General features: G+C 37.1%; 2 protein-coding genes across 3 annotated transcripts; both read left to right on the top strand.

Annotated features, from left to right (window-relative positions):
* The first annotated feature begins 837 nt into the window (after positions 1-837).
* Positions 838-13196, top strand: LOC100250846 (Golgi SNAP receptor complex member 1-1). 2 transcript variants are annotated; one of them, XM_019219631.2, is made up of 6 exons: positions 838-1113; positions 2669-2899; positions 6112-6276; positions 11380-11493; positions 11939-12056; positions 12849-13196. In XM_019219631.2, exons 1-5 carry the CDS (start codon positions 1075-1077, stop codon positions 12050-12052), a joined length of 663 nt encoding a protein of 220 aa, XP_019075176.1. In that variant the 5' UTR covers positions 838-1074; the 3' UTR covers positions 12053-12056; positions 12849-13196. The 2 variants fall into 2 exon arrangements, with proteins under 2 accessions (XP_019075176.1, XP_010648701.1); XM_010650399.3 differs by lacking the exon at positions 12849-13196 and adding an exon at positions 12330-12791.
* Positions 13197-16162: 2966 nt separating this feature from the next.
* On the top strand, positions 16163-17769 carry LOC100245739 (zinc finger protein 3). The gene has a single exon (XM_002282902.5). It carries the CDS (start codon positions 16772-16774, stop codon positions 17630-17632), a length of 861 nt encoding a protein of 286 aa, XP_002282938.1. The 5' UTR covers positions 16163-16771; the 3' UTR covers positions 17633-17769.
* Positions 17770-21812: the final 4043 nt, after the last annotated feature.

The following is a 21812-nucleotide window of genomic DNA, read 5'->3' on the forward strand; positions in this document are numbered from 1 at the left end:
ATAAAATAAAATATAATATAATTAAAAATTTAAATTATTTAATCCTAGAAGAATTAAATAATTAAAATGAATTTGAAGTAAAATATAAAAATAATTTATTGATTTTAAATTGTTGTAAAATGAGAATAAATGTGACTCAATTAAAAGTAGGGATGACTATGTATTACTTTAATAATATATATATATATATATATATATATATATATATATATATATATATATATAGAACGGGGAAAAAATCAAAGAGAAGTGTTGAAAGAGAGAGAGAGAGAGAATGAGAGGAAGAACTTTTCTTTCTTTTTCTCGGGATGCCTATTACAGGAGATGAGAAACCCTTTTATAGGCTTTTCAAATGACTTCCATTAATATTCTCATTAATGAATATTAATGAAACTCATAAATAACATTAATGGTTTCCATTAATGACTATTAATGGAAGTCATAAATAATACTTAATTAACATTAATGTGGTGGTATTCATTACTTCAGTTATAACATAAATTTATTTTTTGATTAAAATATTTATTAGAATATTAATTTCATAAAGATGCACAAAAAAATAATAAAGATGAGAAATTTAATAATAGGCTTTAAAAAAGAAAAAAAAACTAGCATATTTGTAGAAAAGTAATTTGGAGAGGGCATTGAGACGGAGGGAATAATTTTCCCCTGTATTTCTCTCTTGACAAACAGTCCAGGCGGATGTCTACGTACCAAACGTCTCTGTAGAATCCAACGGCCAATATCAAAGCATCTTCATTGGACACGGATAGCCAATAAAAGGTCCCCACGTGTCCTCTCACAACCAACATGAATAATGAATTTAGACCGACCTTGCTTCGTTTGCAAGCCCAGCCCCTCCCGCACCAACCCCGGAATTTCCCAAACTGCCATCGCCAGGCATATCTTGGCTGCTTCCACACCCTCCCGCCAGTGATTGCACAATCACGCTCTGGCAACAGCCGTGGAAGAAGCAAATGCACCGCGTAGCGAAATTAATTCTATCTCCTTGATAAACAACTCTCCGATTTGGACCCTCTGAATCTGGGATTCGGAGAAAAACAGGCCGCCCTCATGGATCCGCCTAGCTCATGGGACGCCCTCCGGAAGCAGGTTCGATTCATTTCCCTTTGTCTGGTGCCCCAGAAAACGCAAGAAAATGAAATGAAAATATGCTATTTCGGTTTTCCATTTTTTCTTTTCATGGTTGAGAAATTTTGTGCTGTTAGGAGCCGAATTGAGCGAAAATTTGCTTTGTCGGCTCTCACGTAATGAAAATGATCAGGAGACAACCAAATGGGAATTTAAGGTTTTTGATCCGAACAGATATTATGAAATTCGATTTGCTCATTGGATGATCTGTCTATAGACGCTGTCTTCTGGTTGAATTTTAGATGTTAGGAAATGCATATATATCCCGATCCCTCTCGGTGTGAGGAGTATATGATTTACCGCATTTCTTATCTTAGCAGTTAGGGTTTTATGAAGCTTTGAATGTGTTGATACATTTGTGGTAGTCTGTTGGTTGGATACATTATTTGCATTCTTTTACTTTGAAGTTTAAATAATTCGTGATTTGGAGGATTATCTGAAATAATTGGGTAAATAAATGAAGGATGATATTGCTTGAAGGGAAGTCATGAAATTTAAGAAAACTGAAAATAAAAGGTGCACTGTCATTCCTTGATTATTTGGATCATGTGGGAATCTTGGAAATGGTTCTTGATCTTCTCTTATCTTCTATATTTTTGGGGGTGGGGGCTTAAGTGAAAGTCGGGGTCAAGGAAATTTTGGGAAATTATGGAACATTTTGAGAGTTTTGTTATCATGTGGGTTTTCGGTGAATGTTTTGCTTTTGTTTCTATGGTTCTGGTAATTCAAACTTTCTGGGGTTTGTGTTTGGGAAAATGTTGAAATTGCTTTGTATTATAACTTATAAACTAGGTCATGCTTGTGTGTCAAAATGGAAGTTCAATGCTCATGTTATGTTTCTACTTAGGTTTCAAGGATACAAATCCATCACACTGTAATGGGGATATATGGTTAAGTGGTGTGTGTGTGTATTTTGAAAAAAAAAAAAAAAAAGAAAAGAAAAGAAAAAGAACAGAAATCCAAAATTGATCACATACAGTTTGATTTCAATGTCATAATGGTTCCCATTTTTCTTAGTTACACTTGCGATCTGTTCAAATACCATGTTCTGTATGTGCCCCTCATAAAATCTGTGGTAGAAAAAGCTTAAAGTAGTGTTGTCTGGTGAGCTGTACAAGGATGCACATTGTTCTTTAATAATCCTGCCTTTTGTACAACTGTCCCTTGGACTTTAATGCCATTAAAGTGATTCACAGAGACTGCTTACAGAAATCACCGAGGCAGAGAGTGAGGGTGGTGTTCTTAACCAAGTTAATACTGTTTTAAATCACTCTTCTACATTAATTGTACTTTATTTTTTGATAACTTAAGATTAAATTCAATGGTGATGCTAGAAAGTGGGTTGTCATAACACAATATCAAGATTTTCCTTTATTAAATCGCCTTTTAACAGTGATTGGACTTTTAACTTAAGCAATTTCAGTTGTAATGCTGGGAAAAGACTTCTTTTGATATAACATCATTTTTCATACGAAGTTAGAAAGTATAACCTTTGCTATTGATTTTGCACATGCAGGCTAGAAAACTCGAAGCACAGTTGGATGAACAAATGCATTTATATCGCAAACTTGTTTCTATGAAAGTTGACGGTGATAAAGAGAAAGAGATTGATTCTGGAATAGATCAACTACTCAAACAGCTTCAGCAAGTAAATTCACATATGCAAGCTTGGGTATCATCTGGTGGGTCAGAAATATTTTCTCATACATTAACTCGCCATCAAGAAATCCTTCAAGATCTTACTCAGGTACTAGTTGAAGGAAAAGGTTGACTTAAACAATAATATTGGATGTTATGTTTTTCTTCTTTAATTTTTTTTTTAATATTAAAATCAGTTGGAAGAACCTAGCTTCATCTACAAGATTATGACCCAAAATAAAAGACTGCAAAACAGAAAAAGTAACCATCTCATTGACCACCTATAGAGTACTTAAACAAGAAACTTAAGCATAATAACGGATTTCCTTAAGGACTCCCCTGAAAATTTTAAGGAACAAAAAAAGGACTAAAATTGATCTTTGATGGGCCTTAGAGAATGAAGGTTATGCTCATAAGCTTAACAAATAGCAGGTAGGGTTCTTATAAAAGCAGATATGGACACTTTTGCCCCCTCAAATGTTATATTTTGTGCAAAGGGAATTAGGAATATGTCAATCATCTCCTTCTGCATTGCACCGTGGCCTGGGAGTGAGATCTTTGATGTTTCCTACTTTTACAATATATTCTGTTCTTCTAAGTCAGTGAAGGAGTTGATATTGGGTTGGTTTAGGTTCATCTGAAAAAGCATAAAATATATTTGGCAGACTGCCACCTTTTCTGTGATATGTTGCCATTGGGAAGAATGCAATGAGAACCTTTGAAGGAGTTGAGATCCTGGCATTGAATGCAAAGACATCATTCTTATTTCTCATGTTTTAAATTGTTTTAGACGATCTACATGCTAATGTTGGCTGTGGTTTTTGTGACCTTTTGTTTCCTTGATTTTTTTCTTGGTTTACTCCCTTTGCACTCGAATTATGATGCCTCTTTTGGCATCTTTTAGTTGGTCCTTTTTATCTATTTATAAAAAAAAAAGGTTGACAAATGGTCCTTCTAGTTTCTAATATTGATTGTTAAAAGAAACTTCATTACTGTCAAGCCTAATGGACCACAAAATTGTTATAGTACACTGTTTGCTGTCATTAATCATTTCTCTGTATACACAATGAACCATGAAATAGTTCTCTAGCAGAGAAATCCTTGCCATTAGCATTCTATTATCGAGTTCATGGCTTCTCAGAACTTAAGTCCAGATCAAGTTTCTTCTTAAATCAGAATTCCTGGGAAACCAGTAGGTCAGCTTGATGCATTTAACTCTTTCCCTTATTATTTTGGCCTTTATTTCCTTCTTTTGTTCTCCCCCTTTTATGGTGAGCAGAGGGGAAGCGAGTGCAGTAAGGGTTGGGAAGAGAAGAATACCAAGTAAAAAATCCTCAAATGAAATTTTCTTTCAAAAGGACCCATCTCCCTAGTTTCATATCCATGGGATTTGTTTTTCCCATGACAGAGGTAGCATGCAATCAGTATAATGACATATCTAGTTTTCCACATAGATTACTCATTTTAATTATTGGAGTTCATGATTTGATGGACTCAAATTAAGAGCTCAATGGTGAAAGATCAACATAATAAAGGGTGGTTTGGGTGTGAGGAATTTGGCGTTGTTGAATAAGGCTCTTTTATGCAAATGGAGTTGGTGTTTTGCAGTGGAGAGGGAGGCTTTGTGGAGGCAAGTTATTTGTGGAAGTATGGGAAAGAAGCGGGCGGTTGGAGGTCTTGTGTTGTGAGAGGTAGTTTTGGGGTTGGTTTGTGGAAAACTATTAGGAGAGTTTGGGATGTGATAGGTAACAATATGGTTTATTCTGTGGGGAATGGTAGGAGGTTTAGATTTTGGAAGGACAAGTGGTGTGGAGACGATCCTTTGTGTATTTTTTTTCCCTCCTTATTTGCCATCTCCTTGGCTAAGGAGGCTTGGGTGGAGGATGTGTGGAGCCATTCTAGAGGGGGAGTGTGGGCTCCAAGGTTCTCTAGGCGACTTAACGATTGGGAAGTATTCGATGTGGAACGTTTTCTCTTAAGGCTACAAGGGAGGAGGGTTCATAGTGATGTGGAAGATCAAGTAGTTTGAACAAAGGCAAAGGATGAAAGATTCTCTATCAAGTCTTTCTATAAGGCTTTAGAATTGGAAAGACTAGGGGATTTTCCTACAAGACTAATTTGGAACTCTTTGGTGCCTTCGAGGGTGAGTTTTTTTGCTTGGGAGGCTACGTGGAAAAAGGTCATAACCTTGGATCGTATTCAGAGGAGAGGGTTCTCTTTGGCTAATAGATGTTATTTGTGTCTTTCAGAGGAAAAGTCTATTGATCACATTCTCTTGCATTGTGAGTTGGCAAGAAGTTTATGGAACTTATTATTTTCCCTTTTTGGGGTGTTGTGGGTGCTCCCATATTCAATTAGAGAGGCGTTATTGGGGTGACTTAGGTCTTGTGTGGGAAAGAAGAGGAAGAAAGTGTGGCTTTCAGCTCCCTTTTGTCTTTTTTGGATAGTTTGGAAGGAAAGAAATAGTAGGGCTTTTGAAAATGAGGGGCATTCGGTTCAAGGGTGTAAATCTTTTTTCCTTTGTAATCTTTGGGCGTGGGCTAAGGGATTTTTTGACTTTGGCCCCCCTTCCTTTGTGGGTTTTGTAGATTGGTTAGGCTATGTTTAAGGGGGTTTTTAATCTCTTTTGTATACCACTTGTATACTTTGGGGCGCTTCCTTGATGCGCCCTTTCCCTTTTTAATATATTGCTATTTATTCATCAAAAAAAAAAAGAGAGAGAGAGAGAGAGAGAGAAAGATCAACATAATAAAATAGGTACCCATGGAATTTGCAATTTGTTTCTTCTTTCAACACTTCTGTAAATATTCTTTTCTTTCCTAAGAAATTTTACTCAGCTGAGTGGCTAAAATCAATCATTCAGGTTCTTCATCTTCTTCTTCTTTTTCTTCTCTCTCTCTCTCTTTTTAACTTGTATATATATATATATGTTTATATTTTGGAAGAGACTCACTTTTCTTTGTTACATATTTCATTGTGTCAAAAAACTTGAAAATAGAGTGTATGTATATGAATATTGACCATTATCTAGTTGATGATTTAGAATTTGAAACATTGACTACTTCTGTCTTTATATTAGTTCTTCCAAGTTTTCATATGATTTTACTGCTAAACCTTCTAAAGTTCTGTTGCGGCTGAAAATATTTATTCAGAAATAGCATAGCTATGAGCTTCACAGACAATACTTACTGCTAAACTTCTTGACCTCATGCTTTCAGTATATAGAGATTGGCTATCCTGTAACTCTGAATAACTAAGGTAGATTGACTAAGAAGACTTGCTTTCCGAGTGCTCACGGTGTTTAACATGATTGAATTGCAGGAGTTTTATAGGCTTCGCTCTAGCTTTAGAGCTAAGAAGGAGCATGCGTCATTGCTTGAGGATTTCAGAGAGTTTGACAGGAGTAGGCTAGACTTGGAAGAAGGTGGTGGCTCTGAGCAGGCTTTACTTAAGGAACATGCATCTATCAGCAGAAGTACAGGACAGGTACAGGGAAATAGATGTTCCTTTCTTCCTTACTTAATAATTGCATTTAATTTGTTGCATTTTACTTTGTCCATGAACAATGGGCCTATAACTCCAGTTTGTATGAATGATGGATGATGCTACTTTTGAGCCTGTGGTTATTGATGCATTACCCATTAGTATTTGTGACTCTAGTTTTATTTCTTAAGTTTACATCAATATCCATGACTTGTTTAGTTGGTAGAAAATGACTTCTATTTTTTCTGTAAGAGGACATGATTTAAGCATTGTATTTTCATATTTATTTTAACTATCATCAAATCTAGCTCATCTTATTTTTTTTTTCTAAAGGTAGGAAGTAAACTTTATTAGAATCAAAGGTGGAAACAAGGATAAGATATCCATCTAAAGTGAAGACATGCACAACTAGGAAAAAAAGAACTTTAAAATACCAACTATAAAATCCTTAGAACACTCAAGGAAGTTGATTGTCCCTAATAAAGATCTATGGAAACCCAGCTCCCTTCTTATCCAAACTATCATCCGTTTGATTGACTGGTCTATGTCTCTACATGAAAGAAGATAACATGTCTCTGGCAACAGCATGGATCCTCCTCATCCATTAAGAGAAAGTTTTCACATACCTCTGCCTCTTGAAGAAACCCATGAAATACTGGGATAATTGTCAACTTGTAAAAATAGCATGTGTCATTTTCCCTTCTGTCTCTCTCTTTTTTTTTTTCACTCATATTAGAAAATAGATATAAAGAAAATATGTAACATATATTCCTTAATAAACCTTTTTTACTAACTGTTACACTGTCTTTGGGGAGTGGTGAGTTGATTGATCTTTTATTATAGTATTTGGAAGCTTGGGCTTATGGCATAGGTTATTCAAACTAATTGTAATGGATTGAGTTTTCCTTGGAAGTGTGAGTGACATGATAACTATTACTTTTAGGGCTTTTGGGAGTGCTTTCTAAGGCAAAGTACTTTAGTGTGTTGTTTATTTCACATTGATCTGAATGGTTTGGTGGGAGAAAAATTCAAGGATTTTTTAGGACAAGTGAAGGAGTTTAGAGGCTATTTAGGACTTAATTTATTTTTATTCCTCTTTTTGGACCTCTACTACAACTTTCAAATGTACTTCCCATAGCTTGCTCCCTATGTGGATTCCGTATTTGGTGTGTTCATTTAGTTTAAATTTTGATGGATGTGCTTTGGATAATTCAGGCTAGATGGGGATTGTAGGTATGAGCAAAGACCATATAGTGGTATACAATGTTGAGGGCTTTTTTAAAACTATTTGGAAAGGGTTTTGCTGGTGAGGCTGAGATTTTTTTAGCTCTTTTTGGGTTTGCTATGGGTCAAGGCTCTTTGTGTTTCTAACTCATGGGTGGAAGTAAATTCTGCTATCCCGAAATCTTGGATGTCTAGATCAGAGAGAGGACCTCAGTGGTATGATTGGTGGCTTTGCCAAACTCTAGATATTGATAGTAACTTGGGTTGTTCTTTTCCTTGGTCTTCTTGTGTAGCCAGTCATGTTGCTGATCTTGTAGCAAATTGAGGAGCCAAACGTCGAGCTTTTTGTTGGGGGATTTTCACTCCCTTAAGGACTATAGAGTTGCTCTAACTTGTGCAAGTTCATGTTATATTCATTGAGATGTATAGCTGTCCTGTTGTTTCGACTTGACAATTTCATTTTCTTTGTTATTTTTATTATTTTTTGTATATTTTGAAAGGATTTCTCGACCTTTTTTTCGGTATTTGACAATTCATATAATTGAATTAATTTGTTTCTAATAAAAATATATATATATATAAAGAAAGTGAATTTCAGACAACAAAAGGTCCCAAAGCAAGTAAGCTTTTTTGCAATGGATAAGAATGTGGTTCTCTGACTCCTCTCTCCTTGCACGAGTAGTATCTATTTACCACTGCCAGCCCCTTCTCATAAGCTGATCAATTGTGAGGATCCTTTCCCACACAGCCTCCCAAGCAAAAAGTCAAGCTCTGAACACCCAGAACCCAAACATCCTGGGTGGGAAATTGCATAGAACTCACTGAACATGAGGAGTAGAAAGATTTAAAAGAAAAACATCTGTTTCTTTCCCCCCTTTCCACACCAAGTTGTCCTCTTTGCAGAGGCTCTGAATGAATGTGCAAGCTAGCCACCTGATTCAACTCCCCAATCATGGAACAACCTCAAAAAGCAAGGGTTCCAATGATCTCTCTCCTCCTTCACCAATATACTATTATCAAACTATGAAAGTATTGATATCATTCGTCCATATACCTAGTATACCAAAAATTCCAAGTTCTAACTTTCCATAAAGTTAATACTATACGAGGAATCCTAAAATTCCAAGTTCTTTGAGAATGGTGGATGTGTGTGGAATTTTCATGAGATGTACTCCATTTTCTTTTTTCCTCTGGGTGCAAGTTGTTCATGAGTTATGGGTCTACTTCTGGCTCTGACCTTGTGTGGGCTCCATAATAATCTGAAGGACTCTGTGGTTATCCAAAGGACCCAGTATCCTGATTGATTGCTTGAGTATATTCAAAGAGCCGAGGCAGCTCAATTGCTTCTTTCTAAAGTTCACCAGTTCTGAACAGGGATGGAGAAACCAATATTAGGTGGAATGGGATGCTGACTTGAATCCGAAAAGCAGCAATGGAGCTCCTGTGAAATTCTAAAGCAAATGACTTATGACCTAAAGAAATTTAATAGTTAAATGAATAATTTTTAAGTTGTAGTTAGTGCAAAACAAGTGAGTGTGTGTGTGTGTGGATATACATAGCTTAGCAAGATGTGGAATAGTAGGAACAAGAAGGGTTCTAAAATCTAGTAGATATATGAAGTCTAGAAAATGGTGAGGTTAAGTCCAATGGTCATAACAATCTGTACTGTTAGTTTGGTGCTAAAGTATAGCGATAAATGTAGAAAACTTGATGTGTAAGCCATTAAGGGAGATAAAGACTAGAGACTTTGATAGTGTTAAGTGCATTAGATATAAAAGATGAAGACATCAAGAGGAGGAGGAATAATTGCTGACTTAAATTATGTAATGAAAATCACAATAAGGTTTTAAGGTAGTTCTTAAATTTTGGAACAGTTGGTAATCAAGAAATGTTGGAACAGTTGTAGATATAAAAAAAAGGAAACGTAAATGTTTACTAATCCAAACAGTCTAATATATCTGGATGACTCGAAATGGTTAAAGCAATGCTCACTGCAAAGTCAAGGAGGTAAAAAATATGTTATAAAAAAACCAAGGTCTTTCTCCACACTTTGCTAATGGATCCACCATATGATTGGCTAAGCAAGGAGCACAACAAAAGGAATATCCCTAGTTCTAAAGGAATATCAATAATTTGGCTCAACTAGCCATTAAACTTTCACTTGTAGCTGACCTTGAATGGCTTAACCTTATCATGCAGGTTTGGAGAAGGCTCTTATGTACCAAAATGCTCCCTGAACAACCCTCCAATCCCTAGCTGCCCTAGGTTACCCAAATAACACCCTTCAAAATTTAACTTAATAAAACCTTGATAGCCATTTAGGAAAGGTCTCCTTAGTTAACCTAGTGGTCTTGCCTATTTGTTTCAATCTAGTGGAATGATGCTCAAAAGGTGGCCTGCAAAGGCTTCAATTACAAAAGCCCAAAGAAGAGGAGAATTAAAAATAAGTCCCCAACTTATTTTTGTTGTTGAGGGGTTTCTTTTTGTTGTTCCTGTGGCCTTGGGGCTGCTTAGTATACCTTTTGTATGCGGTGCGGCCTTTTGGCCTTCTTTAATATAGCTTCTGCTTTTGCCTATCAAAAAAAAAAAAAAAAATAAGTCCCCAACTGCACTCAAAGTCCAACTATCCTCAAAGATCCTAGCATTCCTTTCCTAGAAACAAGTCCAAATCAAAGTGGGGCTAGCAATATGCTAAAGAGCCCTACCTTGAGGAAATCCCCCAAAACCTTTAAGGATATAATCATCTTGGTCACCCTTCTGGGTGGAACCTAGTCAAGCCCAGAAACTCTGAATAGCAGGACTCCATGTGGGCATTGTATTGCAACTTGGCAACTGGGAACTGCTGCAGACTCTCTACAGGATCCTAGCTAGTTGTATAGGCATCAAGGGTTGCATGAATGTATTGCATCTTTTGTGATATTTTCCTAGGAACAACAAAATAAAGTTGTTGCTCCCTCAGCTGATGTGACCAGTTCTGCTCTCAATGGGTTGGGAGTGCACTGCTGTCTCAACAAGCCTTTTGTTCTCTAGCCACCAGGTTGCAACTACGTTTTATGACAAACATTTGTAAATGATAGATTGCTGCACCTTTGCTTTCAGTGTTTTCATGGTCTACCTTTCTGAAGGCATGTGATGTTACAGGCTCCACCTTGGATGGAAGTCTATCCCCTGGGGGGGAGTGAGAAAACTTTGCTTAAATCTTTTACTTGATTGTTGGTAAGTTTTAGCTCTCATTTGGTGACATTATTTGTTAATCAATTGTAGAATGTTCTTATTAGTTCAGGAAGTTCCCATGAGTGATTCTCTATACTCAGTTTTGAGTTATGTGGCTGAGGCCTTCAAGCTGGGGGGAAAAACTCTCAGTTGAGTTGCTATATGCCCCATTCTAGGGTAACATAAGTATTTTAACCTTGTTACCATGAGTTCATTTCTGCTTCTCCTGCCAAGCAAAAACGTTTTGTTTCTTTGTTCTCTTGACTCAGGTTTGTCTCATACATGAAATATTTGGCATAATTCATGATCATTTGTTTCACTTGGTTGAGATATGAGTGTGTCTTGTTCCTTCCCTGAAATTCAGCTCGTGATTATGGATAATTTTAGACTGCCTTCTGCATAAGGAAAAATCATACAAATTTCTTGAAATGCCAAAATTCATGTCCCAAAAAGATTGGATATTTGGAATATGCTGACATCACCTCAAGGGAGGACACAGTTTAGAAACCTCAGAAGAGGGGTGTGATGTTTGCAGAATCCTATGGGTTAATTTGGTTATCTTTATTGTCGATATGCTTTCAAATCCTTGACCTGTCCAATACCTTGTTGATATTTTCTTGTGCATGCAAACCTTGGTGTGCATTGCTCAAACATTTGTTACTGCTGCAGATGGATACTGTAATTTCTCAAGCACAAGCAACACTTGGGGCGCTTGTCTTTCAACGCTCAACCTTTGGGGGCATTAATTCAAAGCTTAGCAATGTCAGCAGCCGCCTCCCAACGGTATGAAAACAAGCCCACATCATGTCAATGTATCTATCTATAGGTTGCTTTTATCCTAGCACTAATTGATGGAGTGGTTCACAACCACATGGAAAGTGAATTGTTTTCATTTGGATTTATGTAGCACGTGAAACCACATGCTATCTTGTCTTGAAGTTGTCACAGGATGTACAGATATTTGTAATAAAAGAGGCAGCCATCCCACCAAGTTTTGATATATGACTATTTTAATCAAAAAGGCAAACAGGGATGCTTGAAAATTAGAGTACAGGAGGGCTGTTATAATAAACAAAAAAAACAAAAAGAAAAAAGGAAAAATGGAATGATTCATGTCAAAGTCATTTCTGAAGTGGGAGTGAGAATATTTCCCTGTGCTGAACAACATAATAATAAGGTCTTACTTTATTTCATCGTTTACTGATACTTATTTGAATTACTGATGCAGGTGAATAACATCCTCTCGGCTATAAAGAGGAAAAAGTCTCTGGATACTATCATCCTTTCCCTTGTTGCTTCTGTCTGCACATTTCTCATTCTGATCTATTGGTTGACCAAATAAGAAGGTATTGTTGGTTTTTTGGCCAAGCCCCGTGCACCATCTCATCTTCTCTCCATTGTATTGTATGTAAATTCTATGATTTTTTCTCGAGTGCCTTTTTTCCCTCAATAAATTTGGGTATTTTCGATTTATACCTTGGTTGTTCCTGAGATGACACGCTATCCACCCTGTTGGGTGATGATATTCAGTTAATTGGAGCATAGTAGACATTAGAAAGGTTATCAAAACTTCAACTGGCATAGACAAGCATTTGCTGATTGGAATGATATTTTTGCAGCCTGTTTCAATGCCTGAGGACAAGAAAATAAAACTTAGAGAAGTAAATGAAAACTCTTGCCCACAGCTCGTCCTCTAAAAAAGTGAGAAGAAAAACTTCAACAGGAATATTTCTGTTTCAACCTTGACGGTAATGCTTGTTCTCATTGGGAATTACTCAATTACTTGGTTGGAGTGATAAAACCAAAAAAATGTCTCAAATTGGGGGGCAAAGTGGCTTTGGATGCAAGTATAGCAGATGAATTAACTACTTTTATTTGAAGCAAGTATAGCAGCCTTGTTTTGTGATGTACACAACATATGATATTCAGCCATGGTGGTTCTTGGAAGCATCCCCGATAGCCATAAGCTCTTCAAAAAGATGTGATGTCTGCATCATATAGAACTTTTGCCAATGTATGATTGAGAGATCATTTTGTTATGACTTTGATATCAATCAAAATTATCGGATCTTGTCTGTTAATGAACGGTATCTTTGCAAACGGGTCATGTCACTAATGAAGGCTGTCTTCACAAACAGGTCTTGTCACTGATAATTTTGAGCTCTCATGGGACGTGGGAGGCAAGGATTGAACCATTCCCAGTGCCAAGCGATTCCCAAATCTTAATTTGCATTGATGGCATTCCAATTTTTGACTTCATTGGCTTAGATAAGCACCTTGGATGATTGTTTATGAGGATGAGAGATGTTTTCTACAGTATGAGTGTAATTGGTTATGTATCCTCTTCCCTTTCTTGCATCTGTCTCAGTCTCTTTAGGTAAATACAAAACCCTAATTCCGTTGGGTCACTAAACCCGACATCTTTGGAAACCATACCTTCGATATCCATGTAATCTTTTCTTGAGTTTAAGTTCGGATTTTGGTTAGGAGTAGATGTAGGGATGCCAAAAACGATGTTACAAGAAAATAAATAAACAAAATAAGCGTGTAAATGAAATTGGCAGATTTGGGGCAGACGAGGTAAAACTGGATAAACTGTTCATGAAAATCCAAAATGGGGATAGTTGGAACCCCAGGATTTGACAAACAGAAAGGGTCATGCAGAGTGCTTGTGAAGCAATCCATGGTGGGGGGTGGTGGTGATAAAGTAGCTTTAGTAAAAGGATGTTTGGACTTTGGAGTTTGGCAGAGGAGGAGAGTGAGTCACACAAGCCTCCAAGTCCAACGCTAGTGCCTTTTTTTTATTTTATATTTTTTAACAAATCCCAAGAGTGGAATACGCATGGATGATTTTCACTAGGATGAGGTCTGAGTAGGGCTGGCTAATGAGTCGGGTTGTTTTCAATGTAGTGGCAGAGGTCCTATTTGTCCTTTTTAACTAAAGATGCGTCTCCTCGACTCAACTTCAAAGTACAGTCAAGTTCTGTAGATGCAGTTGAATTGAATTTCTGAGGCAGATGATTCACCTCCTCATACAAAAAACAAAACCAAAACCAAAACCAAAACCAAATTATCTATAAAAAAAAACCTTGAGTAAAGCTGTGAAAGATGAAACGTCAACATTTCCTTGACCATATTATTGGCAAGGGCACGTGATTATCATGAACCCAGATCATCATTTCCATGGACTTTGTTTCTTGGAAATGGGGCATTTAAATAGCTTTCCGGAAGACCAAGTTTTCATGTCTCTTATTCCTCCACAATCTTGAGTTTTTCTTTTGGACTGCCTACTTAACGGATTCAAGCTTATTTTCGTAAAAAGTCAAGAATAGTAGCCAACCAAGTCTCTCTTTACAGAAAGTAGTGGTGAAAAATGTAGCAATTGCCAATACTCTCTTTTTAACAACATATTCCTCAAGAAAAAGCGATGGTAACAATGATGATAATTTAAAAGAGAGAGAGAGAGAGAGGAAAGAAGGTATTGATGATAAAGGACAAATTTGTTGCCAAACTCCAACACCTACCCAATTTTGGCCATTTCTATGAGATGGCATGATGAAGATGAGAGAGAGAGGTGGGTCATGGGGTGTGTATGTAAAAGTTTGATGGGGTATAGTGAGTTGGAGACTTGGAGTGTCCTGCGGGAGGAATGGGTTGTCCTATTGAGATGTCCTGTTGATATTGTTATGTGCTAGTGATGGGGATGGAAGTAGTAAAAGTGTTTTGAATTTGTTTTCTTTATTAAGGTGTTTTCAAATGTGGGCTTTGTTAGACAGACATAGAGATCTGATAAAGAGATTTGATCCAATTTGATTAGACAAGCAATGAAACAATGGAATCATATGGGGTGTTTGTGTTTACATGTGCCAATGAAAATATAATGCCAAACTGCACTCATCCCCCCATTTCCTCCCTTTTCTCTTTCCTACCTTTTTCCTATGTGGGTTCTGGATTTGGGTGAATCAAAGTTAGGCTCTAGATCACCTCGATTTCCATATACTTATTATTCTTAAAAAAGCTACAAAGACTATACTCATCTCAAGGGTTTAACCTTTGGGGATTTGATCATTGGTAGTACTAATAATGCAACATAGAGTAGCACTATCCCTAGCATACGGAGGGGACTCCACATCAGCTTCCCCATTTCTTTGTCGGCCATTTGTCCCCATCTCCACCCATTCGCGACCATCCACGACACATGCGACAAATTACATCTCACGTGGGATCGTTTTGGCGTATTCTACTCTACATGCAAAACCCCCCAAACTAATCTTGGAAGTTGGCAACAGGCTTAACTCAACTTCACCCTGCTACTAATTCTTTGATTCTATGATTGAGTAGTTCTGGGGAATATTAGAGAAGCACCTTTCTTGATGGGGTTCATTTCATCATAAGGATCTAGGAAACAGGCTCCTAGTCTACTCTTCAACAACCTCCCAACTTCTCTATTGAATTATCACTAGCCTACAACTTAGTCATAACAAAAATGCTTTAGGAAAGTGCTAATAGACCTTTCTTTTTCTTTTGTTTTCTTGGGAAAGTTTAAGTTAGGTAAACTCGTGTCAAATGGACTAATGATCATCTATGATGACTAAAATGTGTCAGAAGGTTTGAAGGGTAATGCCTTGCTCTTGGGGAAAAAAAAAAAAAAGAAAACAATTTCTGAGGTTTTTAAGTGTAATGTAGCCACATATTCAGGGAAGGAGCCTATCGGTTTTTAAGCTCTTTGAATCTCAAACCCACTTCTGATAAACTAGCTTTTTCAATCACAAAATGCATAAATGGTCATTTGAGTAAGTAAACAATTATATAGAATGCCCAAGAATGTCCATGGAGAAACAGCCCAATGAAGAATGCCCAAGAATGTATCATTTTCCTTATTTCTATCCATCCAAACAGGGGGGAAAGAAGCTTTGCAAACCAATCTAAATAGAGAAAATCAGCAAAAGATTCAAATGGTTACTTGAAAAAGAAAAGCAGTTACAGAATGTGAGAGACAAAAATGAAAAGAAGTGACAAACCTTAATATACATGATTAAAGCTAAGAATGATGATAGGAAGGACAATTACTGATGCCACCATAGGACACATAATGATCTATATGATAAATATTAAAGAATGTGACCGAAAATACAAGTTGCAAAAAATTAATTTGTCGGTTTAAGAAAATAAAAATAATAGTAGGGAACATGGAATAAAAGCGATGCCCCACAAAAAGAGTAAAGGAACATACTCCAAGTAACAGGGGACATGGAGCCCCCGGGTGATGGGGTTGTGGTACAGAGGAGGTTTGTGTAGTCTACATGACAAGGTTACCCTGTTCCCCTATGATTGGCCCACTCTTAAGCTGCTTTTTAAACTTCCTGTTAAATTCTCGTCGCCTAGTGCAGCACAACATTTTAAAGTTTGTGCAAGAAAAAAGAGACCTGCAGCTATTTGCTTGTCCTAAAATTGTGTTTTGCTATGTGTTCACAGACTGGTTGATCGAATTTAGTGTCTCTCTGCAGCAAGGCCAGGTTCCAATTAGGCTCATGCGGCCAAGAGGTGCCTCGGGGACATGTAGTCAGACACAACTGTCAGATAGAGTAGTTGTAAATATAGAATTTTTTAAGACAGTTGATAAATGGATTTGTAACAATACAACAAGATGTCAAGCACTTCAAATAAATTAGATTTAGGTATGTATAGGAATTCCAATCAAAATGCTAAGTGTCTACCAGCAACTCTCTCTCTCTCTCTCTCTCTCTTCTAGTATTTTAAAGCTTTGTGGAAAAAGGTATTTCCTTCCTTATATAGCACAAACATTTACTTCCCATCAGTGAGGTTTTTATCCTTTTTTTTGGCTATCTGGCACAAATCAAAATGCTAAGTGTCTACCAGCAACTCTCTCTCTCTCTCTCTCTCTCTTCTAGTATTTTAAAGCTTTGTGGAAAAAGGTATTTCCTTCCTTATATAGCACAAACATTTACTTCCCATCAGTGAGGTTTTTATCCTTTTTTTTGGCTATCTGGCACAAATTTCATAATCCACCAACAAGGAGGAGAGACTTAAATCTTCTCTGATGGAACAACTAAGGAAGGAGCCATGTCCCTCTGAGACCTCAACCATCATCATCTCTACACCAGAGGCTGCTTCATGTCCAGATAAGCCATCCCAAAGCCCAAAAGAGATCAATCTAGAAGAAGAAGAAGAAGAAGAAGAAGAAGAAGATCATGAAAAAAAGACAAAGGTAGATCTCTTATTTAATCTGGAGCTCCATAGTAAGGATGCTGCTGATCATGGATTCAATACAGAACTCAATCTTATTGATTGCTTGAACACGGATTCATCTCAAACATCCTCAGAAATTCCCCAGCCTGCTGATGCTGAACCACGAGTTTTCTCATGCAACTATTGTCAAAGAAAATTCTATAGTTCACAGGCACTAGGGGGACACCAAAACGCCCATAAGAGGGAGAGGACCCTAGCCAAGAGAGGACAAAGGTTAGGTGCACCGATGGTTGCTGCAGCCACAGCTTTTGGGCATCCTTACTTCCATCATCAGCATTATTCTAGCATGGCATCTCTTCCTCTCCATGGTGCTTACAATAGATCACTTGGGATTCAGGTTCACTCGATGATCCATAAGCCTTCTCTCACAACACCTTCTTCTGGGTCTGGAAATTTGTATGGGCATCGCAGCTGGTCAAGACCACCTATTGACCAACAACCTGCAGTAGGAAGACTAGCAGTGGAGAATTGTCATGAAGGTGTAACAGCAGGACCATTGTCCCGAGGCGGCATTGGTAGGTTTGACACAGTAAGGATGATGATCAATTCACAGGCTAATGAGGGGATTGGTGGTTTTTGCTGGACAGGTGGGGGTCGCCTGAAGACTAATCAGGATGAGTTGCAGAAACTTGACTTGTCTCTCAAGCTCTAAGTAGCCAATTGTTTTTGTATTTTTAATTTTTTATCTTATCTTTTATCTTTGATTGAGATTCTGTTTAGTCTTTTTTGGAATAATACTGTAAATTTTGATCATAGGAAAGCTAAAGATTTTTTTTTTCTTTTCTTTTCTGTTCCTGACTTGAACCATTCAACTAATATTAACTTCTGACACCTGGAGATTTGTTTGGATGTTTGAGCAAAAACTGTCCCTAAGATAAGGCAATTCCTATCTCTTAATTCAGAAGGGGTGGAACAAAAACATTGTAGAGAGGTTTCTAAACCTGCAGAAAGTCCCTATCTCTTTGTTTTCCTATTCATCTGCTAAAAGGTTGCATGCATGAATATTACCTGTATCAATCTAAGGGAAACCAAAATTAAAAGCCTCACTATACCTTTGAATTATCAGCACCCAAAGTAGAGGCAGGCCAAAGAGGTTTCTGAGTTATGATTCAAAGTACCTAGTCTCTGATGAAGAAAATGAATGGATGGCTCTGATCCACTAGATGCCATATCTGGGTCCACTACTAAATATAGATTTCCAGTTGAATATTGTATATCAATGTGGTTTGATGACCAGGCGCACCCATTTGATCCCTAAGAAAATCAAGAAGATCTTCCAAATGGGACTCTCCTTAAATTGTTTATCCATCCCAAATGAGTGCACATCACCATCAAATGACTACTAAACATAGGTTAACCCCTAGAGCAAGAAAATATAACAGAAAATCCGGAAGCTAAGACATCTAAAAACTAAGAAATGTCACAATAATCACAAGAAGCTTTCATTGTCTCCAACCTTTAAAAGTATTAAAACACCAATAGCAAAAAAGATAACATGAAAATGTGAAGCTGTCAACATAACATCATAAGAAAACCAAATAATGAAGTAGGGAAATATAATCTCTTTTGATTACAAGACTGTTAATTTGTCCTGGCATGCCATATCAATAATACAAACAGCTTTATTTTTTAGTTTAAACTAATCGAGGGTACATTTGTCCACTTCAATGGAGTGTGTACGATGTCCCTTTTATTAAGTGATCTCTAGATCTTTAAAAGATTTGGTTTTATGTTAAATCTAATGTGATAGTCAGTCCACATTGCATCACATTTTAATTATTCAAGTTTATATTATAAAGTTTTCTAGGGTTGGTGTGATCAATCCTAACCTGCCTGACCCATAGCTTTTTGCATTTTGGTGCACTAAATATCTAATATTTTCACTTTTCATCCCCTGTTTTCCAAGTAACTTTTTTTTACCCCACCTTACCACTGAGTTACTTGGCATAAACTTTGTGAGCTACAACAGTTCTGAACTGCCATTAGTTTAGAAGCTAGAAAGATTGAGGGTGTGACTAACCTAGAGAACTCCAAATTCAACCAATACATTAACAACACAAGGTTCAACTTGGAGCTTTCCCACTCATGAGGTAAGAACTCTGAAATACAGCAATTTAAATGCCTAGACCCACCCAGTTGGTCAATAAATCATCTGATTGGACTTGAGAGTGGAATGAGTAAAGCTAGGGGGATCTGCAGGACGGGGCCAAGCCACACCCCAGTTTGAGTAAGCAAAACCTCAAGTAATGCAACAAGTCCAATTAAGGTGAGAGCTCAAACAGCCAAGTACTCTGTTTGGTAATTGTAGATAAGTATTGGGATATAAATTTAAAGGATTATGTAAGTGGATAAACTCCATCAAAGATATTCTTAGTATTGTATGAGGGATGGCAATGGTCCAGGCCTGATACAGAGCAGTTGCTCCCTCTCAACACCCCACTGAAGGCCTTGTTCGGTTGCACCTCCAATCCGTAATGGATAGTGAAGTTCACTATGAGTAGCCCTTTGGTCAGGATAACTCTTATCAAAAGGCCATGTTGCATAGAACCAATAAATATTCTGATTGGAAACAAACTTAAGGACAAATTACTTAATGACACTCTCTTGGCCCATCCATAGAAGTCAGGTCATGTTCATTGCAAATAGCTGATGTTCACCCACATTTGACAGATATTAATTGACAAAGCAAGGTTCTCAAAGACACTTAACAACCCCTGTGATAGATCACCATCCTAGAACTGTTACCACCCCTAATTTAGCATTGTGTCTGCCTTGGGCCAATGGGAGTAGGGCAGGGTGGGTATTCTTCCAAACCCACCAACAGCCATCTCATATTTCCATCACCATTTGGCTGCATCAGAATCAACTGGTTAGATTTAACTTTGCCACAAAATAGATATAAGAGAGATACCAAAATGCCCATGTTTCTGCGACAAAATGAGTGTCTCCACCGCATGGAAACATGAAACTGTTTTTTTTTCCTTGTCAAGATCGATAAATCAATCAGGGGAAGCCTATTCTTGAAGCATACACAAGCTTCACTACCTTGATGTCTAGATCTATCAACCAAGCACACTGAGACAAACACAATTCACAAACAACAAACACAATGAACTTTTCTCATTAAGTAAATCTGATAATTTTAAATCAAATGCTGGTATTTTCAAATCTAATCTACATATGCATTTTTTTTTTCTTTTTTGATAGGCAAATGATAAAATTCCATAAAAAGTGTAAAAAAAAAGAGTGCTCCAAAGTACACAGGATGTATACAAAGGGTGCCAAAATGCACACCCAACAAAGATCTACATATGCCCATGGGAACCCACTCTACATATGAAGGTATATAATGCTCACATAACTAGCTTGCAGGTACATTTACATGTTTTAACCTTTTACATCTAGATCTTCTTTTACTCCCTCTGCTATCAAAGCACCACGACGTGAGAGTTTGTTCATAGACTGAACACCAATAAATTATGATCCATTTCATTCACTTGCTTTATATTTCCTTGACTAACCTGAAGGGTCAGGCTTTTTGATAAACTACGAATTGCAAGGCAGAGAACGAGTTTGGGGCCAAAGCTATGCATGAAGCATTAAAATTCCAAAGGTAGGATGCTTAAAACTAATTATTCACATCCTGCCATGTCTTCTACCAAGGAGGATGGAGGCGATGACATGGCATCTTTACATCAAACATTATATATAATGTTCTCCAGCACGCAAAAAGGCTGCTAATGAATAGCATTCTTAAGCTGTTCAAAATAAGTCAGAAAAAACCATTATTATTAGCATTTTCAAACTATTTTTAGAAATGCTTGAAAATCTATTTACAATGAGTGTGTGTAGTGTGATGTGGCACATGCCACATAATCACCTCTATCCTTCTTGGAGGAAGACATTGTAGAATGAGACTAATTGGTCTCAAGCATCCTACCTTGGAATTTTAATATTCCATACAAAACCATTTTGGCCCCAAACTTATAATAATATATGATGGTTTTCCAGGAGGTTCTGTATGATTAATTGGTTTCCCTGGCCATAATATCAGTGCCACTGCTTTGATGAAACAATCATGAAATCAAGAATATAGGAACTAAGCTTACAAGAACTGCACAGCCTTTCCTTGGTTTTTGGAATACTTCAATCCTAGCCCAGAGGCACATTATTGTTCATAATTCAGTCAAAGATTCCAAAACTGTGATTCTATTCCTTCCTAGAGTCTTCTCGTTCTGGAACTTGCTACTCTAATGCTCTCCAGTATGCATCAGTCTGATTCCCGGTTGTTCATTAGTATGTTCACAATCGAGTCAAAGTGCCAGAAGAACTGAATTTGTAAAATGTGGATGATGCAGCCAAATCACCTGCACTAACCATGAAGTTGCAGCTTGACTATGAAAGAAGAAAAGAAAATATAAATAGGTGTTCACATGTCCTACAACAATAAGGTCCAATCAAATCCTATACATAAGCTAAGGTAACACTAACTAGTCTCCCATAATTAAACAAATACACAAAAGGCAAAAAGAGGAAACATCAGATTTGATTCCCAAGTGCTCCTCATGGCAATTCTCTTGTGTACCATAGCATCCAGAACACAAATCCATCTGCTACAGCAGCTTAAATACAAAACAAAAACGAAGCTATTGCAAAATAAGCAGGATCCCTTAGTAAAAACAAAACCAACAACTAAATAGACTAGTTGCCATTAAAAATGATCTTAAACCATGTCACTTATTGAAATTCTAAAAATGATTCTAAACATAAGGGGGAAAATCATCTATTTCAAAAAAATAAAATGATCTTATCTCCAATGGCCATTCAAACAC

This window comes from Vitis vinifera, chromosome 4 (assembly GCF_030704535.1).
Source record: "Vitis vinifera cultivar Pinot Noir 40024 chromosome 4, ASM3070453v1".
In the NCBI taxonomy this organism is placed as follows: Eukaryota; Viridiplantae; Streptophyta; class Magnoliopsida; order Vitales; family Vitaceae; genus Vitis; species Vitis vinifera.